Source organism: Sciurus vulgaris (genome assembly GCF_902686455.1).
Source record: "Sciurus vulgaris genome assembly, chromosome: 14".
Lineage (NCBI taxonomy): Eukaryota > Metazoa > Chordata > Mammalia > Rodentia > Sciuridae > Sciurus > Sciurus vulgaris.
In genome coordinates, this window is record NC_136475.1 from 44,296,407 (window position 1) to 44,318,414 (window position 22,008).

At 35.8% G+C, this 22,008-nt stretch overlaps 2 protein-coding genes across 9 annotated transcripts in view; one reads left to right on the forward strand and one right to left on the reverse strand.

Moving 5' to 3' along the window:
• Positions 1 to 853: 853 nt before the first annotated feature.
• MDH1 (malate dehydrogenase 1) lies at positions 854 to 16,744 on the reverse strand. Its single transcript, XM_079109731.1, has 9 exons — positions 16,585 to 16,744; positions 11,636 to 11,734; positions 10,569 to 10,665; positions 8,236 to 8,411; positions 6,287 to 6,409; positions 3,145 to 3,321; positions 2,519 to 2,632; positions 1,808 to 1,897; positions 854 to 1,191 (listed from the first exon to the last, which is right to left on the reverse strand). The coding sequence occupies exons 1-9, from the start codon at positions 16,585 to 16,587 to the stop codon at positions 1,066 to 1,068; spliced, it is 1,005 nt and encodes a 334-aa protein (XP_078965857.1). The 5' UTR covers positions 16,588 to 16,744; the 3' UTR covers positions 854 to 1,065.
• A 323-nt stretch (positions 16,745 to 17,067) lies between these two features.
• The window catches only part of WDPCP (WD repeat containing planar cell polarity effector), a 390,926-nt gene continuing 385,985 nt past the window's right edge, over positions 17,068 to 22,008 (forward strand). For 6 of the 8 annotated variants that reach the window (XR_013758962.1, XM_079109697.1, XM_079109694.1 and 3 more), the window contains exon 1: positions 17,263 to 17,401. The gene's annotated coding sequence lies outside the window, so the exon portion shown is untranslated. Of the gene's footprint in view, positions 17,402 to 22,008 lie in introns of all 8 variants that reach the window. The other 2 variants (XM_079109698.1, XM_079109695.1) reach the window with 2 other exon arrangements.

Below are 22,008 nucleotides of genomic sequence, written 5' to 3' on the forward strand. Positions count from 1 at the left end.
AGAGAATAACTTAATATTTGATATACATTCATACTTTATAACAAAATTTCACTCATTCTATATGAAATTGCTTTTGTACTTCTAATTAATAGCAGTTAAGGCATTTTTTATTCAACTGCTTTTTCTAGATCATATAAAATATGAGAAAATGATATAGGTAATTTAAAATAACAAACCTAACCAATAGCCATGAAGGGTTATTACATCAGGCCGAGAGATTTATGGTATATTGAGTGTCTGTTATGTGCAGAGAATGCATTAAGTACAAGGATGAAATAAGATACTACCTTTTGTTCTCATGGAAAACAAATGACTTTTTATGACTTTCTAGTAATAAGCTTAGACTGTGGACATTAACGCTAGCACATATTTCTGTGGTGTTTACTGGTTATGAAATGTAAATCAATTCTTTATTCTGCTATAGAGAAATACCTCAGGGAAGACTTATTACTATCACTTTCTTCTATCATGAAAATGATTGTTCTAATTTCATCCAATAGCATAAAACTGTTAACACAATATTTTATCAGCAACCTATTTAACAGCTAGTTTAAAAATCAAATTATCCACAACACACGATCTAACCTTTAAGGTTTTAAAAATACAAGTGTTTGCTGAATGTTGGTAGTATTTAAAAATATATTCTGAAAAAGATTGATTCATTATCACAAGGTGGATTTCCTATTCTATTTAAATGTAAGAGACTTGTGCTTTAGTTTGTAGTATTTCCCATTTTTATTATCCTTCCTTGGTTTTAAAAGAAAAAAACAATCATGACCCCTTAAACAAGCTGAGAAACATACACATTTGTTTTCTGGATATTAAAATTAGCTAGAAAGTAGAATCAAGTCACTTTCACTTGAATACATATTTTTATTTAGAATGCAGCACTAATAGCATGATGAGACTTTCACAAATCTGTACCAAGCAGCACATAATCTTCACAATGTGGTGTTTTTACAAGTAATTTAAGTATAGCATCATTATTATTTGGTACTAAAGTCAAAGACGACATTTAGATTCTTCAGCTTTGGAGCATTTAATAACATCAAAATGATTGTCTAGTCATGCGGAAGACAGAAATTCAAAAGCAGTTTCTTTTTCTTCTGCCAGTTCCTTTGCAGTAAGGTCCATCTTCTCACGTGAGAAATCATTAATAGGGAGACCTTCAACAAATTTCCAGGTCTTATTCTGTTTGAAAATAATTGTAAATAAGAGATTAATTAACTAGAATTGATCTTCCAGCAAGCAACAACCTAGTTTGAATTTATATTTAGAGGTATACTTGCTATAAAATCTGATTCCAAAGAAATAAAACAGAATTCAAACTTTTTTGTGGTGCTAGGGATCAAACCCAAGCCTTACACAGGCTAGGCAATGCTCTATCTACCTCTGAGCTCAGCCCAGGATCCAAATCTTAAAATTATAAGATAATTCTCAAAAAAAAGTTAACACTTGAATTTAGAACCATTTAATCTCAAAAAATTATAAAGGCTATTGACTTTACTATGGTTATAACAAAAAGCAACAACACTGAAAACCATTGCTTCATTTAGAAATAAAATAAGATTTGTATGTAGCTAATACTATGATAATATAATTCACCTGATGGTAAGAGTTGAATCATGCTTTCTAGATCAATTTCAATCTTTTAATGACTTGAAATTATCATATATATAATACTCAAATTGAGGAAAAAAGAGTATTGTTTATTAAAGGAATAACTTTGTAGGTCACATTATACCTATTTTGAGAAAAACATATAACTACTTTCCCACAGAAAGGAAATAACCCCCAAACATCCTACCTTGATTACAACAGGGAATGAGTAGAGAAGATCATCAGGAATACCATAGGAGTTGCCATCTGAGATAACACCCATGGACACAAATTCTCCCTAAAAAAAAACACCCCACAAAAAAAATGTTTTGTATTTTCATGGCACAGTGGGATTAGTCTAAACAAACAACATGTAAGCCAACAAAATTAAACCAGGTGATTTTCTTACTATGTGCATGACTTCATTACTGTATAAGGAACCATCATCAGCACCAGGTACTTCCATGACAAGACAATTTTCATGGATAGTATCTCATTCTACTCTTCCAAATTATGTGTAAAGTAGATTAGAAAAACATATCCTTATTTTATAGATGAGGAAGCTTCTGCTTGATATTGAAGAAAAATGGTTTTCTATATATTATCATGTTTAACCCTCATAATCCTTTGAGGTAAATGTCATGTAATAGATGATAAAACAGCTCAGAAAGGTTAAATAACTTCCCCAAGATTAGTTTATTAGAAGACAGCTGAGCTGGGAAATGAACCTAACCAGTTTTGCCACTAAGGCTCTACTTTTTAATATTACAGCATCAGGGGACCAAAATATGTTATGTGTATGTACATACACACATTTATATATTTATATATAAAATAATATATATAATATTCACATATATAATATATGTATATATATATATATATAATATATATATAAAAATTATCACTGCATCCTCACCTCTGGAGTTCCAAACCAGATGTCTCTAATGTGATCAGAGATGGCTTTCGCAGCAGACATTGCACTGGAGAGTTTCCGAGCCTTGATGACAGCAGCACCACGCTGTTGCACAGTCTGTGGAGGGGCAGGCAGATGTGGCAGTGTTACTTGATCATGATAACAAAATATCATCAGTTTCAAGTTGACCTAGAATGAAAGGCTGCAACCAAAGCTTAGCGTGTTGCCTCTAACATCATGCAACTACCCAATGTTGAACTTATTAACCTAATCTGGTTATAAGCACCAATCTTTCTGAAAACAGAAAAGTACAAAATTTCCCTAGAATGTTTATCACACTTTATACAAAGAAATGGATGTTGGTATAAAGATAACCAGATGACTAGAGGGTACTCTAGCTTTTCCAAAAGTGACAATCAATCTCAATTGCTGTACAACACATCAGATCAGATTGGATCATGGCTTTGTAGGATTCCAGAACAAAGTATGCAGGTCTCAGAGCAACTGTGAAACACCTGCTCTCCTTGAGGTTTCTCTTTCTATTTATTGGGGACATGAAGGACAGCAATGTGGTGTATTTCTCAAGTTCTTTATGCTTGGCTGTTAAGAGGACTCAGATTTTTTCTTACCGTGATGAATTCTCCCTTGAGCCAACTGTCATCTTTCAGAGCTTCATAAACACCAACTTCCTTTCCTTGCAATTTCACCTTGGCATGGTTGACATCTGGATACTGAGTTGAGGAATGGTTTCCCCAGATAATGACGTTCTTTACATCGTCAGCAGTTACACCAAGTTTAAGAGCAATCTAGTTGAATTTAAAACAAACGCACTATTTAGACAAATTATTTAAAATGGTGACTTGTTTGATAAAGGTCTTTAAGTAAAGATAAAAAGTTTCTGAAACTTCAAGAAAGCAGAGTTATATTGATTTGCAAAAGTGTAACTTTCATTGATTGGCAATTACCTAAAATAGCTTACTAGGGTTAACTGAATTTGAAACGTTATAGAGTAGAATATTTAAATAGAATATTTAAGAGTAGTAGGTTTACAAAATGTAAAACATCAATACAGAGGTATTTTTTCAATGCATAAATATAATCTTTGTTGTTATTAATGCTTACATGGAGATGTCTACTTAGTACTTCTGAGCAAGCAGGTATTTAAAGTACTTTCTCCATATTTAGGTGAAATTTTTATTATATACCATAACAGATTAATTTTCAAATAATCTTAAATGTGAAATCTTGTAGTTGAAAGGGACTTATATTACCAAAGTATATCTGTTGTCTCCATTTTATAGATTAGGAAACTACCAATAACACACACACCGATGCACTTTAAGACATGGTTAAATCCTGATAAAACCCATTAAAAATTGAAAATATTCCAAGTTGAAATGCATTGCATATCCCTAAACTAGCAAACATCATAGCTTAGCTTGGCTTACCTTAGCTCAGAACACTTACATTAGCCTATAGTTGGATGAAACCATCAAATACAAAATGTATTTTATAATAAAGTGTTAAATATGAGTATTTAAAAATATTTATATGTTTATGAATATCTGTATCTGTTTTTACACCTTGGGCTAGTAATCTGAGATACACTTTACTAAATCCCCATGAATGTCAGCTTCAACAGCCCCTAATCCTCTCCTCCCTACAGGCCTCTGGGGCTCCCCTGAACTTCTCCCATGAACTTCTTTGTTCATGCTGCCTACTCCCTCTTGCTCCTTTCATCTCTTGAGCTAACCAGTTCCATCTGGACAGCAAAGGGCAGGTACTATGCACCCAGTGGATGTTGTTTCTGAATGTCATTCATGCCAGAGTTAGTCTAGTTAACGTCTCCCTAGGACAATAGCTCCTGGCTTCCTTAGACACTTTTGTGTTTGTCATATAGGTCTGTTAAAGTTTTTGACTAATTTTCCAGACCTAGTAATTTCTTTCCCTTTAATCCCAGTCAACTAGCATCACTGTCAATTACCTTGTCAGCAGTCACATACAGCTCTGGTTTGCAAGTACACAGGGAAGTCCTGCAGGTGAGAAAGTCACCAGATAGCAGAGCCTTCCAAGTTTCAAAACAAATTATGTTAAGATTAGTAACCATTCATGTAAGAAAAAAATAATCTTTGGGTTTGTTGTTTTCTCACTGGGTATAACTTCTATAAGAGGAAGAAACTGTTTCTTTAAAAACTTTCTAAGAGCTTTCCCTGTACCAGACTGACATGAGGAAACACTGCTAACCAAGGGCCTGTGAATAATGATCAATATGTGCCAAAAGTGATCGTTAAAGTTTGATGAGACAGCTTCTTCCCTTTTGGCTTATTCATGACTTTTCTCCCACAAGTAAAACTGTTCAGCAACTGGGACAAAGTCTCACTCAGTAATATCTCTGGAAGCAGAATTTTCCAATGTCTGTTTCTACTGAGGTCTCAGATGAAACAGCAAAGGAGGGGATTATCAGTGTCATTATTTTACCTCTTTCCTCTCTGTAGAAACTAAGTAACCATCTGGCAATCTGGAGTGTACAACTGCAGTACATCTTTTCCTTTATAATTGTCCCATAGTACTTGAGTCTCCTACAACTAGTCATTTGAACAAATTCCCATTTCTTTTCAGCCACCGACCCTGCCAACAGCCTAAAGCCTCTCATGGAATGTTTATATTTCAAGTTTGCTATCCAATGAGCTTCTTAAATAACTGGAATGTTGAGGAAGCTATTTCCAAGGTGAGGCTCTTTTCAACTTTAGGGTGTATCCCTCCTAATAAAAAGAACAAAACCAAACTAAAAAATAATAGCAGTCAACCTTTACTATATTTGACTATGTGACATGTACCATGTTAAGGGCTTAAAATGGATCTTTTCTTATTCAATCCTCACAACAATTCTCTGAGGTAGATGCAATTATTATTTTATTTTATAGCTTAAATATTCATCCTCAAGGTCACAGAGCTAGTAAGTCATTTGATATCATTATGTCATAACATGCACAAGGGTTTGGTTTGACTCCTTGGCAAATTTATTTAAGGTGCTAAGGGGTAAGGAAAATTAACAACAATTAAAATCTAGCTCCTATGTAATGAAAGCAGGAAAATGGATGGACGGACAGACAGACACACACACACACAGAATATTTAAAGAATATAAAACTGAAAACTAAATTAGATATAAAATTAAAAATTAAAATCTTTTTTCTGGCTGGGTGTGGTGGCCCATGTCTGGAACTTGGAAGGTGGAGGCAGGAGGATCACAAGTTCAAGACTAGGCTCTCCAACTTGGTGAGACACTCTATCTCAAAATAAAAGTGAAAGAAAAAAGGCTGGGGATGTTGCTCAGTGGTAGAGTGCCCCTGGGTTCAATTTCTGACACCTCAAAACAAACCCCAAACAGTGAATCTGATTGCTTAGCTACAAGGAAAAGGAAGCAGAACCACACAACTACATAAAACTCAAGTTTTTTTAATGATCTCCTAAGTATCTGATAAAATTAAACTAAATTATGTATCATCATGGGAAATATTATATTAGTAACAAATTTTTAACTATTACTACTTGAAATTTTAACTCTTAATAGAGTTAAAAGTCTCTGGTCTTTAAAAGAACAGATGTAAAAATTTACTAACAAATTTAATAATAATTCACCTTTAATTTAATAATTACTAAACAAAAACAACGACAAAAGCACAAACTAAGATTCAGTTATTTTAAAAGTGAGAGAAAAAGGCTTTAAATCTAAAACTCACAAATTTAAAAGGCATTTATTTTTCTTACTTGAGATTTAGCTCGGTTGTGATCCAAACGAGTCAAGCAACTGAAATTCTCCTTGGGGATGGATGGAGCTGACTTAGAGGCAGTCAGGCAATTGGTATTTGCTGGGTTTCCCACAACAATGACCTAGGATGGATGGGAGGCAGAGAAGAGTTTACAGAATGAATACTTATTGAACTATCTTAGAATTCCACTGAAATGTGTTAACTGGTAGCCTGTATATCAAGTCTAAGTGAACTAAACATACACAATTACCATTGTAGTTTGTAGGTTTCTATCCTCCCTTTGAAAAGCATTTTATTTTTGACTTGTTAATGTTTGGTGTGACTACTGAAAACATTTTTTTGATAAAGCCACTGTCATGTATATAAGTCACTTCTCAGTTGGCAATGTCCAAGACCTAAAGTGCATTTCTTTCTATTTTGTTTTTGTGTGAAAATAAACACAGCATTTATTTAACTTACTGCAACAAAGTATGTAATCTAAGGCTCCATCTCAGAGTTTGATTCATTCATAACATCTTCTTGTTTTTGAGTTTAAGAAAACAACGTCTCTGTGAACTAAAAGTACTCCTTAAATTTGCCTAATTCTAAGAATTGCCTGGCTATTTGCTAAAATACAGATTACCATTCCTTTTCCCTTCCCAGATCTACTGAATCAATCTTCAGGAGAAAATGCTTCGGGTTATTTTTTTGTATTGGAGAGGTTTAGTCAACACTGAATTATAGCACAGGAAAATGTATATATAGATTGTTAGGTATAAGAATCTTTAATAAAATGATAATGTAAGGAAGTTTATTTATTTAGAAATACTATCAAATTTACAGAAAAGCTGCAAGACTATTATAGGAATAGACTCCCATTTGGATAGATTCTCCAATTTGCTCCATCCTACGGCTCTCTCTCCACACATACACTATAATCATTCTTTGGTCCTTTTGAGAACAAGGTTCAGTTATGATGCTTCATGATCACTAAATACTCCAGTGCCAGTGAATATCTCCCCCAAACAAGGACACTTTGCAGAGGTGGGATTACTATGCAAACAATACCACAAATCAAAGCAGCCTGGATTTTAGTGGTCTGAACAACCTCAATCTTTTGCCAAGCCTGTGGATTTCTGCTCATTTCTATTATTTTCCATTAAGTATTTAAAATAAAGTCTATATCTAACAAAAATAAAGAAATCTATGAAGTGTCACAGATAGGACACTTTATTTGCCATCTTGAAAATTCTTTTTTGGTATTAGGGAGTGAACACAGGGGCACTTTACTACTGTGCTATATATACCCAGACCTTTTTTTTTTTTTTTTTTAATTATTTAAAAATTTTTTCTTAGTTGTCAATGGATCTTTCATTTTATTTATTTACATGTGGTGCTGAGTATCAAACTCAGGGCCTCACACATGTCAGGTAAGTGTTCTACCACTAAGCCACAACTCCAGTCCTTCCCCAGACCTTTTTATTTTTTTATTTTGAGATAGGGTTTTGCTAAGCTGCTGAGCCTGGCCTGGAAATTGCAATTCTTTTGCCTCAAAAATCTTTTTATTTTTTTTTAAAGAGGAATTTTCTTATACCTTTTTTTTCAAGTCACGACAGGGAAGTGTATTGAAAGTCAAACCTTTAACCAGAGAGCCTAAATGTCTGGACAAGTATTTTCACACAGCAAAAAGGCATCAGAAAGTTGTTTCAGCTTTATAAGTTTAATAACTAACACTAAATTTCCATATTATGGTAACAGGCAAAATATTTTTGAGTATTCCTGCAAATAGATATCTACACTATAAGAAAAAGATTCAGAAAGGGAGACCTTATCAAGCAAAACTCTGTATTTACCAATCACTGCACAGACCAGAAAAAAAGGGTAACAATGTTGTTTTCACTTAAATGCTGAAAGCTCAAAGTTCATTTGACAATAATGAAAAACCTGAATGAAATACATGTTGGTTACCTTAACTGACTTCTTAGCATATTTCTCCAAGGCTGCACCCTGGCTTTTGAAGATTTTCACATTTGCTTTCAGTAAATCTTTCCTCTCCATGCCTTCCCTTCTTGGCATAGAGCCCACAAGAACAGCCACATCCAGGTCTTTGAAGGCAACCTCTTCTTTATCTGTAGCGATGACATCTATGCACATGGCAAACAAAATGCTGAGCTATTTAAATATCCAAGTCTGAAGTTTTCTTTTTTATATTAAATCTACTTATTAATTCTGTTACCAAAGTGAAAACAAATAGCAATGTTTATTTTTTTCATATCACATTGATACACCCTGTAGGGGCCAAGAAAGACCACATATTAATATAACCATCTAACACTGGCAGAAATGTTAATAAAAATTTTACTTTACTTTTCCTATTTCCAATAATTAAGTCAACTTCAAACCTTCTATACCTATTATTTTTTAGTCATATATGATGCAAGGTATAATTTGAAGCAACATTTATTATTCAACATTTATTATTATTATTCAGAGAAAACAAAAAAGCAACTAATTTACCAAAAGAGCAACTAATTCACCTAACCTTTAAATTATAATTACCTTAAGGTCTTTAACGATTACTTTAAAAATAGTTCGTGTTTATTGAGGAGTGTTATGCCAGGATAATGCTAGGAAATTTATATTATCAAATTTATCTTCACATTTTAGAGATGAAAACACTGAGCTTTAAAGAGATTAGCTAGCTACTATGTTAAGATAGTGAGGAAGGCTATAATTCCCACCCACATCAGTCTAGATAGAGTTCAACTACCATGTTACAGTGTCATTTCAATAAACACATACAACTTGCTTTTCAGTTACAGAACATGTATTTTTGATTTTCTTTTGTTGACTGCATTAAAATGGTCATAAATGGCATTTTCATTGGTAAATTTTTAGACCAGTGGACTGGTGTCAGTGGACTGCAAGTCCCCAAATTGGGCATCTGCAGGAAGACCAGTTAGAAAGAAAAAATACCCAGCTTCCCCTTCCCAGTCATACATTCCCATTTGCAGAATATTCCTTGTCATAATCATACCTGCTAGAGAACAAACTAGGCCCACTACAGAGCAGAGGGAAATCAGCAGAGAAAGGGTTGCGAACGGGAAACAACATCAGAAGAAGTTGATTTGGAAAAGACTAGGTAAGGAAAGGGAGCAACAGAAAAGCTTGGGCCCAATCATATATTCTTTTATAGAACCATGCAACCAAATGATTTAGATGGTAGAATATCTATTTTAGTAAATGTCTACTGAAGAGATACATGAATATTAAGAAGGAGGCTACTTTTTGGGGATGTGTATATATTACGTTTAGTGCAAACTTCTAGTAGAGTATCATTAATCCTCATGAAAAGAAAAAGACCATCATGGAGGTATAAAAAAAATTCAAATTAGTTTATAATATGACCTGATATTTTAATAAACTTTTTAATCAGATTTAAGACTTTTGTCTTATATTTGAGTAGTAGTTCAATAATTCTCAAAGGTACTTAGCTGAACTCCTGTGAGTTTTCATAAACTATGTAGTATATGATTAGGACCATTTATACTATGTCTCAACCTGATGAATGGCAGATGGAATGGGACCATATATGTGGGACCAAGTAACTTCCAAGGCAGTGTATGGCTCTGGAGGACATCCTTCAGAATTGAAAAAGTTTTCCATTAATGGGATGTGACTATTAGCATTTAAATAGACATTAAATCCCAACATAATGTAGATAACCTCTGGTATATAATCCTATGTGATATTATCCCTAATTAGTATAATAAATTATATACAGACATGTTGAAGAAAAAGTAGCTTTTTACTTGACAGATTGTTTCTCACTTTTACCCTTATTTACTCTTGTGTACATGTTAAAAAGTAGTTGTAGTTTGTGCTGGCGGTATAGCTCTTGGTTGAGAGCCTGCCTAGCATGCCTGAAGCCCTGGCTTTGATATTCCACCCCACTCCCCAACCACAAAAATCTATACTTCTAAAACCAAAAAGTGAAATACTTTCATGAACTAATTTCTAATTAAGACTTCAATAAAAATCAAAAATCTATTTTTGTTAAGACATATAAAACCCTTTTTCTCTATTTTTAATTTCCTTTTTTGTAGAAGTGGGGATTGAACACAGGGGCACTCTACCACTAAGCTACAGCTCCAGTCCTTTTAAATTTTTTTGTTTTATTTTGAAATAGGGTCTTGCGAAGTTGCGTAGACTGGTATTGAACTTGTAGTCCTCCTGCCTCAGTCTTCTGAGTAGCTGGGATTTTAGGCGTGTGCCAGGTTAAAACTGACTTTCCAACTTACCTTTCAGGAGGGGAAGGGCACAGTCTTGCAGTTCCATTAGGACACCATCCAGAACACCCATCATGGGAGTGATATCCAGCAGCACAAGAATGATAGGCTGCCAAATAGCAAGGACAGCATCTATCAGGGTATGTTTTTATCATTTAGTCACAAAAAGTTCTTTCAAAGTTTTTGTTTGTGTGTGTATGTATAAAGCCTTATTCATTAGCCATGATAATTACATTAGGAGCTCAGGTATCTAACACTGCACTTTCAGAGTAAGAAATGCTATAAAACCAGCAATTATTTGATAACAGAAACAGACGTAATCATGTGTAATGAATTTTAAAGTACATGAAAGGAATCTCAAATTGAAATGAGATTCCACAGCTTGCTCTTATTGTTAATAGCTGTATATTTGATTTCAATTCATGGATACTAAGTACAATATCTGACATGAAGGAAGAGTTCAATATGTGTGGGTTAAGGAAAAGAATTAATACATACTTTAGAAAAAAGATTTTAGTGTATTAATCAGACCTGCTAGAATTAGGGTGTCTGCTTCCAACTGGGAAGCTGATTTTTTTTTTGTCTAAATCTACCATTTCAAGCTTTATTTTTTTATTGATTTTTTTGAATTCATTTTTATTGTAAACAAATGGGATACATCTTGTTGCTCTGTTGGGAAGCTGATTTTCTGTCCATTTTGGTTCAAAAGAAGACCATTTATGAACAAGGAAGTGCTGATTCAACAACTCACAGAACTCTAAGCAGTTACTATCCTTAGCGATAGCCTGTGATCTTAGTGATATCCTTAGTGATATCACTATAGTGATATCACTGGCACCTTCTGGTTGGGTCAAGTTAACTAAATACAGTACAGAGGAATAGTTCTGATTTGCAAACTATTTCACTGCGTGCAGGGATGCATATAAATACTTTACTAGCTTCCATTTATAGCAATGCATCTATTACTTTTATTGGAACTATTCATTTCTTTACCATTTTATAATTTGTTTGCAACTAAATGAAGGGTTTTATTAACAACAGTCTTACTCTAATACCAAGATTTATAGACATGCCCCTACCTGGTCTTTACCAAAGACAGATCCATTTCCAATACTGTATAACAGTGAATACGCAATCTGACCAGCTGCTCCAGTCACAAGGACTCTGATTGGTTCGGACTGCAATAAAAAAGACCCATATAAGTTTTAAGTCTCTTCACACCTAGTATAGGTAAATACAGCATACACAAGTCAACTGAGAAACTTCCAGAACTGTCTCTGGCTGCGTTGATGTAGTGTTAACTCTCTGTACGAGGAGCACAAAGTGCTATCCTGTATTTACTTACACAATCCTATCCTTTTTTTTTTTTGGATATGTTACCACTAAAATAGGCCTAACAATGTCAATGTGTGCAGTATGTGGTGATACAAACCCTGGCAAGAGCCTCCCAAAACCTTATTATGCAAATCTCCCACTCCATCTGCTTAGAATTCTTTGCACAAGGAAGAACAGGAGTAGTGGTCAAAACTTTCCATTTTCATTGAATCAAATATTTTAATAAAACAATTATGCTTCAACATAATTATATGTAGGAGGAAAATATGCCTTTTTTATTTAATGAGGAAAAAATGAGAATATGATAGTATCTGGATTATAATAAATTTTAATACTAAAAAGGAACACAATGGTAACAAGTACTGATTGTTGACAATGTGATTCTAAGGGAAAAATTACATTTAAAAGGAAGGAGGGGGTAGGCATACAAAGAGCACAATATGATCCGTGGACAAAAATAATTGATATTCAAAAATCCAAAGTCATTAAAAAAGAAAGGTGAACTATGTCCAGAGAAAAAGTAGACTCAAGGTGACAACGCTGGGTAAATGCACTTCTACTCCTTGTCACCCTAACCATACCTGAGTGAAGTGGATTATTGAATTGACTGAGAACATATGCATTTGATTTGTTTTTATTTAAAATTCTCTCTTCTAGATGAGTCACATGTCTGAGAGGGAAATAGCATGTACGACCTTGAAGAATCCTTAACCTTAACCCTAAGATTTGAAGGTCAGCAGTGCTCAGTCACATGGTACCTACAGAAGTCAAAGGAAAAGCTCAGGAAAGAAGTGTCAACTCTTGAAGAGAAATGAATCTGACTATACATGCATTTCTTCAAAGATGTGACCAGATGTGCATAGGGAAAAAAAGACAGAGAGAAGGAGACAAAGGGAGAGAGAGAGAGAAGGGAAACATACTAAGGAGAAAGTAGAAAGTTTTTCCCTGTGGATCTGGGTCTCTTCCCTGACTTTTTCACCAACTTTCCCCCCAGAATTTCATATCTGTAAATATACTAATATGATAATCTCATAAATAAGCCATTTTTAATATTCATATTCCAAAACAAATTTGATTTATAAAGAGCACTAAATATGTCATACATGGTTATTTTCTATTTTATAACATGACACCAAATATTTTTTATTCTGATCCATCATTACTAGGATAACAGTAATGACATTACTAGAATAGTAAAGACTATTACTATTTACAGAAAAATTATTAATAGTTTATATAAATTTTTAATTTTGTCATTTTCCCCCTCTTCCTTCAAGTCAAGTAGAGTAAACGAGAAAAAGGAAATAGAGGAAAAAATAATTCCCTCCGGCCCCATTATAATGCAAATTCCTTAAAGCCAGAGGCTTTGTCTATTTTATTTACATTATCTCTTTTGGTCTACTCTATTTACTGTTATATCTTAACTAACTAGAATACCTGGCATATAGTTGGAGCTCAAATATTTGCAAAAGAAATAGCTAGATCTTATAACTACCAAAAAGACTGAATCTGTTAAGAATTATTTGGAAGCATGTTTTAAAAAAACATTTTAAAAGATATTTTATTCTTATATACTTGCTTTGAGAAGGCTGGAAACTTAGGGACCATAATTTTCAGCTGTAGTAAGTGAAACTACTTAAGCCAAAAGTTCTAATGTTATGGTCTATCAATCAACTGAAAAACTTATTTAATTCACTAAACAATACACCACTGAATCCCTATCAAGTACTTGCTACTATTGTAGGCCAGGGAATTCATTAAAAGCCATCTGAATTTAAAAAGGGGTTACACCAATTCTCTAAAACAGAAAGCTAGAAGCAGTAAAGAGTGGTAATTAAGAGATGACCTCTGGAGCCAAACTTTGGGGCTCAAGTTCTGGTTCCACAACTCATTAGCTGTATGCTCTTGTATAAATTACTTAACCTCTCTGTATTGTTTCCTTACAGTTAAAAGGAGATAAGGGTGGTAGGACTGAGGTAGTTCACATACAAAGCACAAAGATAGTAGCAAATATTATAATTTTAGGGCTTATGGGGCTCTGTCACTACAAAATTTTCCTCTAAGGATTCTAATAGTCTGTGGTCTTCTACTTATATGTCTGCTACTCTTTATTAAGACTGTGAAGCCCCCTTAAGAGCAGTAAGCATTTGATTCAAACTTGCACTCTCATATAGTATTCTACAAATATTTGTTGAATGAATTAAAAGTAAGGGTAAAGAAAAATATAAACATATGCTATTTCAGTGTAAGGAAGATGGCAGAACAGAATAATACAGCCAATTTTAGGAATTAATGACGGTCCTTACTAAAAGGGTTTTGACCAACTAGTGAACAGGAGTGTCTTTCTGGGTCTTTGGGCAAATTACTTTTACAGGTAGACAACTTCACCTTATTAAAAGTACTATGAGGGTTGGGGAGATAGCTCAGCTGGTAGAGTGCTTGCCTTGCAAGTCCCTGAGTTCGATCCCCAGTACGGAAAAAAAAAAAAAAAAAAAAAAAAAAAAAAAAGAGTATGAAGTATGTGGTCTGGATGTTTGATGATGAAGTAGGTAAAGAGAAGCACATATTTGGTTCTGCTCCTTTACAACATTGCAGTTGACAAGTGGGAGGGTGGGCAGACCCACTGACTTCTCACACTATTACAGAGTGAACACAGGTGGCTGGCTATACTTTGCTCAGATAGCTGGGCAGTCTGCCAAGATCCAAGAAGGAATGTCTTTGCTCTTGGCAGGGCACTAATAACCTTCATGCGACCAGGCCTTCTCTTGAGAATGTGCTAAAATCTCAGTTGTGAAACTTAAATTTAAGTGTTTCTTCTGTTATTTCATGGAAAAACTCATGTATTCCTTTTTAACTTCCTAGTTTGAATGTACTTCTAATTTACATAGATTTCTGTAATTCGAAAGGCAAGTAGTCCCATTCAGATTCCTTCAGTTACTCTTGCTGCTACACCCTAAGGACACAAGCAAAGAATTTCCTCCTTTAAAATTCACTTTGAATTGGCTTACAAAAGATGGCTCTTTTCTAAATCAGTCACTGTTCACAAGCTCTTCGGAGGAGGTGGGAAGATTCTGAGTCATGTGAGACAAAAAACTGACAGAACTGTTCCTCATAAACTATCTCTGGCACCCCAGTGACCTTCTAGGGGTGAAGCCTGGCTCATTCTACTGTGCAGCAAAACCAAAACAAGAACAGGGGCGGTGGATCTCTCTGTGACCTTGCATAAGTCATTTGACCTCACCAGGCTACATTTTAAGATTCAATGAAAATAATCTTCAATTCCCTTCCAATTTCAGAATCCCAAGGAATAAAGGTATTAGGTAATCCACATGCTGGTAACACAGGTGTGTTCATATTCACAACATGAGTGTATCTTCATCTAGAATCTTGTACTAAAAGTAAATTTTCAGAATGACTTGACAAGTGTATGACACAATAATGGTAAAATGGAGAGACCCTTGATGCAAACTGTTGTGTGACCTTGACAAGTCATATTCTCTCTGGGTCTCAAAAAACTCAATTTGGATGTTTATCAATGACCTTCAAAAGGCTTCGTCCAGTTCTAAAGCGACAAAGTCTGAAGTACTCTGATAATAAGTACCGCTGCTTTCTTGCTAAGATTATTCATACAGAAACTACTGAAACCATAATTTAAATGAGTAATTATGTCATCTGACAATATAATAAGGAAACTGTTATTTGGAATTAGTAGTGCTTCCCCAGATTGAGGGAGTAATGTGCCCCTGCCTTGAAAACATATATTTTCAGGTTCTGGGAAATTTCCAATTCACGCAAACATTTCCTCATACTCTCCACCCATTTTAGTATTTTGAGATAAAGGAGAAAAGTATTTCCAAATATAAATACAAACACTGCAGCAACTTCCCTCAATCTGATGGCAAATGTCACCTTCAACACTATGCAGATTATTCCTACGTCAGAGTTCCCTCACCCCTCCTCCCCCTTCAGCAGAGACAAGATATGGAGACCTAGGGATCCAGATTTTTAATGACAAGATGGTTACATTGTGTTACATTTAAAAGCAGTGCTTCTGGAATTCGTAACAGAACAGTAAAGAATATCTGCACTAGTTACTTGGTTAGTGATGCTAACGAGTCCTGGCATTACAAAAGACATCAATGAACAGGTTTTAAATAACATTTTGAGAAATTAGATATGGCGGAAACACGTCTCCTGAAGACATAGATCGTAATCTGGAGCACCTGATGAGATCCTGCCTTAACAGTTGAGGGCCTTTTGTTTCAAGGGTTTTGTGGCTGAAGCCCTTAAAAACTCTGGAGCTTAAGAAGCTGGGTTGGGGGTGGGTGGTGGGGTGGGGGTGGAGGTTAGGACTACACGATTCCTTTCTATCAGACCCCATCGTCCTTATCAAGCTCTGTATCGATCTTAAGAGAAAAATCAGGACTCTAATTCCGTCCCCTAGGCATGCAGCAGGATCCAGATCGCGCCTCTCCAAGGACAGTGACTTTTCCAGAGTCCTTTAAGAGCCCCCCAGGCGGATATCAACCCCTACCCAATTACTGGAATACTGCGACAATCCCCAGAATAAAATTCGGGGCGTTACAAACAGCGCAAAAGCGCCTTGCATGGCTGCAAAAGTCCGTCAAGAGCAAGAAACCCCACACCAGGGCGCAAAGGTCGGAGGTGGGCCGGAGCCCGGGCCCACACTCACCATGACTGGGAAATGCGCGGACAATTTCTGCACCTGCAAAACGAGCCTCAAAGAGTCGGGTCACCTCTACCGCGGAACCGACTCCAGGAAGGTGTGAGGTGTCAGACAGAAAAAGCCTCGGCTCCCGGTAGCAGCGTCCTCTGGGAAATGTAGTTCACGCTAACCCTGCTCTGGCGCTATGTCCGAAGGATTTCCTCACGTGTTGAACTACACTTCCCGAAACCAGTGGGTCTCTTCACGTCCTTCTCCTTGCGCTCTTGCCCGATTGTAAAGTAGTCCCTGATGGGGAGCTTCTGATTGGAGGTCGACTAGGAGCGGATGGTTTGAGCTCCGGGGAAAAGGACTGCCTGATGGCGCTCCACAATTGGCGGGAGGGAAGGCCTGTGTGACTTGAGGGAGGAGAAACAGACCTTTAGCGACAACAGCCACCGGCGCGCAACCGAGACTTTATCCCTTGCTGAGGCTAACTGCGGGCGGTAAAGAGACCTTCCGCTGCTTAAACCCGGCTCGACCCGGAAACAAAACCTTTTAAAAAACATTATACACGCTCCCGAGGGGCGGGGGCGATGGAAATGTGGGGAAGACGAGACAGCTTCGCAGGTTGCTAGGCGACGAGGTGGGAGTACCTGGGTGAACTGTGGAAGAAGCGGCTCCCAGACCCAGGAGACCGAGTGCGAACGCCGCCACCCTCCGCGGTCCTCCTTCCCTCTGCAGGAAGCCCGCTACCCCAGGTGGCGTCCGGTGACTAGGAGAGGTTTGTGGGGACGCTCCCTCCCAGGCGATTTGGGACTACTGGTCTTCCGCATTCCGGAGGCAGGTGAGCCCCTGGCCGCAGGCGAGGGGTTTTCTTTTTACTTTAGCGCCCGGAATGCTGTGTGTGCGCCATCCAGCGTTGCTTTTACTGGGGTACAAATTTACCCGGAGAGTGCCTTCAAGTTGCGGTTCCTTTTCCGCGAAAAGTATTAGTGGTGTGAAAATGCTACCGTATTCTGGAGGAGGTAGCGTCTTGGAGTCTTGGAGGGGAGTACCATCCCCTCCGTAAAGTGTAGCTCTTCCAAAGTTAAATAAAAAATATATATTGAGCGTCTTCTTTGTGGGAGGCGAGCCCTTCTTCCCACCTACTTGCATTCCACGGATCTTTATTTGCCCTCCGTGAACGTTGACACTTTGACCCATCCTCTCTTTAGCAAGTAGATGAGCTTTAAGTCACCTAAACCCTTAAAGTTATGCCAGATCTGCATTTCTAAGGAAAGAGTGGCAACTGAATGGGAGACAGTGGTTGTCTCAGTCAGAATATCAGCTAGTAGAACAATTTAAGAGGATTTCATTTAAAATTGATGCTGCCCAGAAGATTTGCAGTTTGCTGTCTGAAAGCCTGTTTCGTGTGGGTATTAAAAGGAAGATGTGATGCTCTGGCATAGGATTCCTAAAAAAATTAATAAAATACCTATATTGGATAACATTGGTATAACCTCTGGGTTTTCTCTTGTTACTGGTGAGTGCCAAGTGATATCTTTCTGTTTTCCTCTATTTTATTTTTCCAAGATTTACTCTCGGGGAAAGAAATAAAATGCCTTACTTTCTTATTTGATCCTTCAGTAGCATTTATCATATCTACATGTCTTCTTGAATCACTTTTTTCATTCAGTTCTCAGATAACATACTTTTCTAATTTTCCTCTTTCACTGGTTACCCCTTTTCAACCTTTCAAGTTAATTCTTTTTTAAGCTCTTATCTCTTAACATTGGAGTGCCTGTTTTCTTCTCTGTCTGCACACTCAGTCCCTAATTGAACTCATTCATGAGTTACATCACTTCAAATGCTACCTCTGTTTCAAAAATTCTCAAATTTGTTTCTAGTCCGGTATTTCAGGGATATGTCTTAACTACTTGTCAGGTGCACTAAATAAGCCTCATTTTCATTGCTTTACAGTATTTCCTACTGTACACAGAAGCATAGCACTCTTTGAAATTGACAACATGACCTGCCCAAGTTCCACGATGTTGGTTGTGTATGAGATTACTAGATTTCAAACTGTAGGGTAGAAATGACTGCTTAGATGAACAACTTACTTTTTTTGTAAGGGTTATTATTCTGATTCAGTGGACTGGAATCTCCTGTTTTCAGGAAAAACTGTTCTGTTTTGGAATCTGTCTGCTTCCTTAAAGTTTCATTTTGATTATGCATTTAGAATAAGTGACTTATAAGGTTTGATAGTTAGGGTCTAGTGCAGGAACTCAGTCCAAAACATTGCCCCCACCTCATAATTTTTGTTTAAAAAGGAGAGGAGAAAATTTCACCAAACATATTAATTGCCGTTACACATCTTAAACTTTAGCCAAATTACCTGCTATTGCCCAAATATATATTCCACTTTTCTGCCTCCATATTTTATGTGTGCTTTTTTCCAACTGCAATCTTATCCTACATTTCTGCCTATTAAAATTCATTTCAACAAGGTTCTTTCAAATACTTTGGCCTTTATGGAAAAATTCAAGTATACACAAAATGAAGGTACAATTTTCTCACTCCACCATCCTGCTTCATTAATTACTACCATTTTTTGTCTTTCCGTTTCTTTTTCTTCTCTCTCTCTCTCTCTTTGGTGCTGGTAATTGAATGCAGGGCCAATCCTTGGGTACTCCTTAAGCACGCACTCTACCACTGAGCTGCAACCTCCACCCTACATTTTTTGAAAATCGACTTCCTTTCTCTTCCCCTTTCCCAACGTTTTAAAGCGTTCCAAAAAGATATACAGCGAATGCTCTTTATAGTAGTTTGAGTTATGTGAAAGTCATGATAAATTTTAGACTATAATAAGAGGGAATCAAAGGGAAGTATGAATAAAAGAGATGATAAAGAGCAGCTGCTACCTCTAGGATGAGAAAGAAAGACTAGGATAGGGCCCCTCTTTCAAAAGGTCATGTTCATGTTTACATGGTCTATAGAAGTGCCTGCTGTCAGTGAGGAGACTGGTACCTGAGGCAACTGCTGGAGCTTGTCTTCTCAGCATAGCTTTTTCCTGTGCTGAATAATAATAATAATAATAGTAATAATAATAATGATAATAATAATAATGGAGTTCCAGAATTTGGAAGGAAAGTTATCTCTTTGCTTATTTTACCTTGTACTCCATATTCCTGGAGCTGGCCCAGGAGAAATGTTTGTAGGATTCATAAAGCAGGGCAAAGAAAGGTAGATTTAGAACTGAGATAAATTGATAACTGATATTGATACCCATATGCTCACCACCTATGTCTACAATTGTTAAACATTTTGCTGTATTTACTTCATCAAGTATCTATCCATTTGTCCATTTACATGAAGTCTTGTGGTTTCTTAGTCTGATTATCACTGTTTTTAATTTAAATTTAAAAATGATTATTTGCACTCTAATCTATGGTTGAAAAAAGCACTAGCCATAGTTTCCTCTTAGTGTGAGAGTTGCATGGGGATCGACTGGAATGTCATGAGGGGACTTTCTGGAGTGATGGTAATGTTCTATATCTTGATAGGAGTTTCATTTTCAGAGGTGTATGCATTTGTCGAAATCTGCAAATGGTACACTTAAGATTCATGCATTTCATGTTATGTAAATTTTATCTAAAACACCATAAAAATTATTAAGCCCTAGTTATATGCATATGTAAAAAGTTTAGGGGGTGAAGCATATGTAAGCCTATAGCTTTCTTTGAAATGCATTAAAAGTAAGATAGATTAATGGATACATACTAATAGTTATGTCCAAAAATGAAATAGAGATAAAGCAAATATAATAAAATGGTGAGATACTATATAATTTAATTATATAGAATTTAATTGGTATTTACTGTACAATGTTTTCACCTGTACTGTATCATTTATTAGACTAATAATTTCCTTGCCTTCAGGAATTATGTCTCGTACATCTATGTGTGCCTCATAGAACACAATATGCTGTCTTTCTGACAAATAGGTACAAGCAAAAATGTCTTTAAAATTGTCATTGTGGAAGCTAGAAGACTAATATTGGCTTAATGAACCTAATCAGTTTCAAAGTTATGTAGCTAAGCAGAATTTTTGTACATGCAAATTGTATTGGGAAAATTGGTGAAATACTGAGCATATCAGAAATTTCGCAGATGCAGTTTGACTAGAATAAAACATTGTTCAGCCCTCTGTATCTGAGGGTTTTGTTTCCATGGATTCATCCGACCACAGATCATAAGTATTTGGAGAAATAATTGAGTCTATAATGAACATGTACAGACATTTCTTCCTTGTCATGATTCCTTTACAAAACAGTTTAACAACTGTTTACATAGCATTTACATTGTGTTAGGTATTATAAGTAATCTAGAGATGATTAAGGTGTAGAGGATGATGTGTGTAGGTTATGTACAAGTACAGTTCTGTTTTGTATAAGGGACATGAGCATCCTAGGATATTCTGTTTTGTATAAGAGACATGAGCATACTAGTTCGTGTGTGTGTGTCTCCTGGAAGTAATTCCACTCAGTTTCTAAGAGAATTATATTATAGTTTTGTTGTAAATAGTTTATTATTAGCTTGCTTATCAAATTATCTAGCTAAGTGATCAGGCTTAAATCGTTAGGTAGAATTTTCAATAATTTAGATTATGAAATATATACTTAGTGAAATAATCTTTTTGTTCTAAGATGATATGTATATTGTATACTGCTTTTGCCTGGGCAATATACTTGGTTCCATCTAAATGGAACTGTTAGGAACTGTAGATGGAGTATATTAGGCATAGAAAATTGGTGTGTTTCTCTTCTTACTTTCATGACCTTGCTCCTGGACTTAAAGTTTAAGAATACTTATTATGAAGGTAGCAATTTGCAAACCAACTGTCCTCTAAAAGTAAGAGTGTGTTAAGAATGGTTCTCCATAGAATTCCTTATAAATCCAAGTTCCCTGTTACTATTAAGTATTTTTAGTTACAGATGGACACAATACTATGTATTTATTTATTTTTATGTGGTGCTGAAAATTGAACCCACTGCTTTACACATACTAGGCAAGTGCTCTACCACTGACCACAACCTCAGCTCCCCCACCCTGTTACTTCTTTAATTGAACATTTTATTATCTTAGCTCCCAAATTGAATTCTATAATACCCTCCCATGTTTGGCTAAGTTTAATCTTAACTGTGGTACATGAAGAATTTCATTATTTCTACATTCAAGTTAATTTATAACTCCTGGAAATGAGTCAGAATCAGATTTTCATGATAATAGCTATCATTTGTCTTATGATATCTTTGTTGGTCTGTTCATTTCACATAAAAAGGACTCTAAATTGGGAGGTGTTAACCCTCATAAATTTACTATTTTCTTGATGTAGACTATTTTGTAGTTTACAATTTGTATTGTTTTATGTTTTGTATATTGTTATGTGTACCATAACAATTGTTATGTGTAA

What these genes read in the sequence shown, in the direction of transcription:
- MDH1 (XM_079109731.1), bottom strand. An exon ending in ACAACCGAGCTAAATCTCAA is followed by an intron (nt 3,322 to 6,286) that starts GTAAGAAAAATA and finishes AAATTCAACTAG; the next exon opens with ATTGCTCTTAAACTTGGTGT. An exon ending in TCAAGGGAGAATTCATCACG is followed by an intron (nt 2,633 to 3,144) that starts GTAAGAAAAAAT and finishes GCCCCTCCACAG; the next exon opens with ACTGTGCAACAGCGTGGTGC.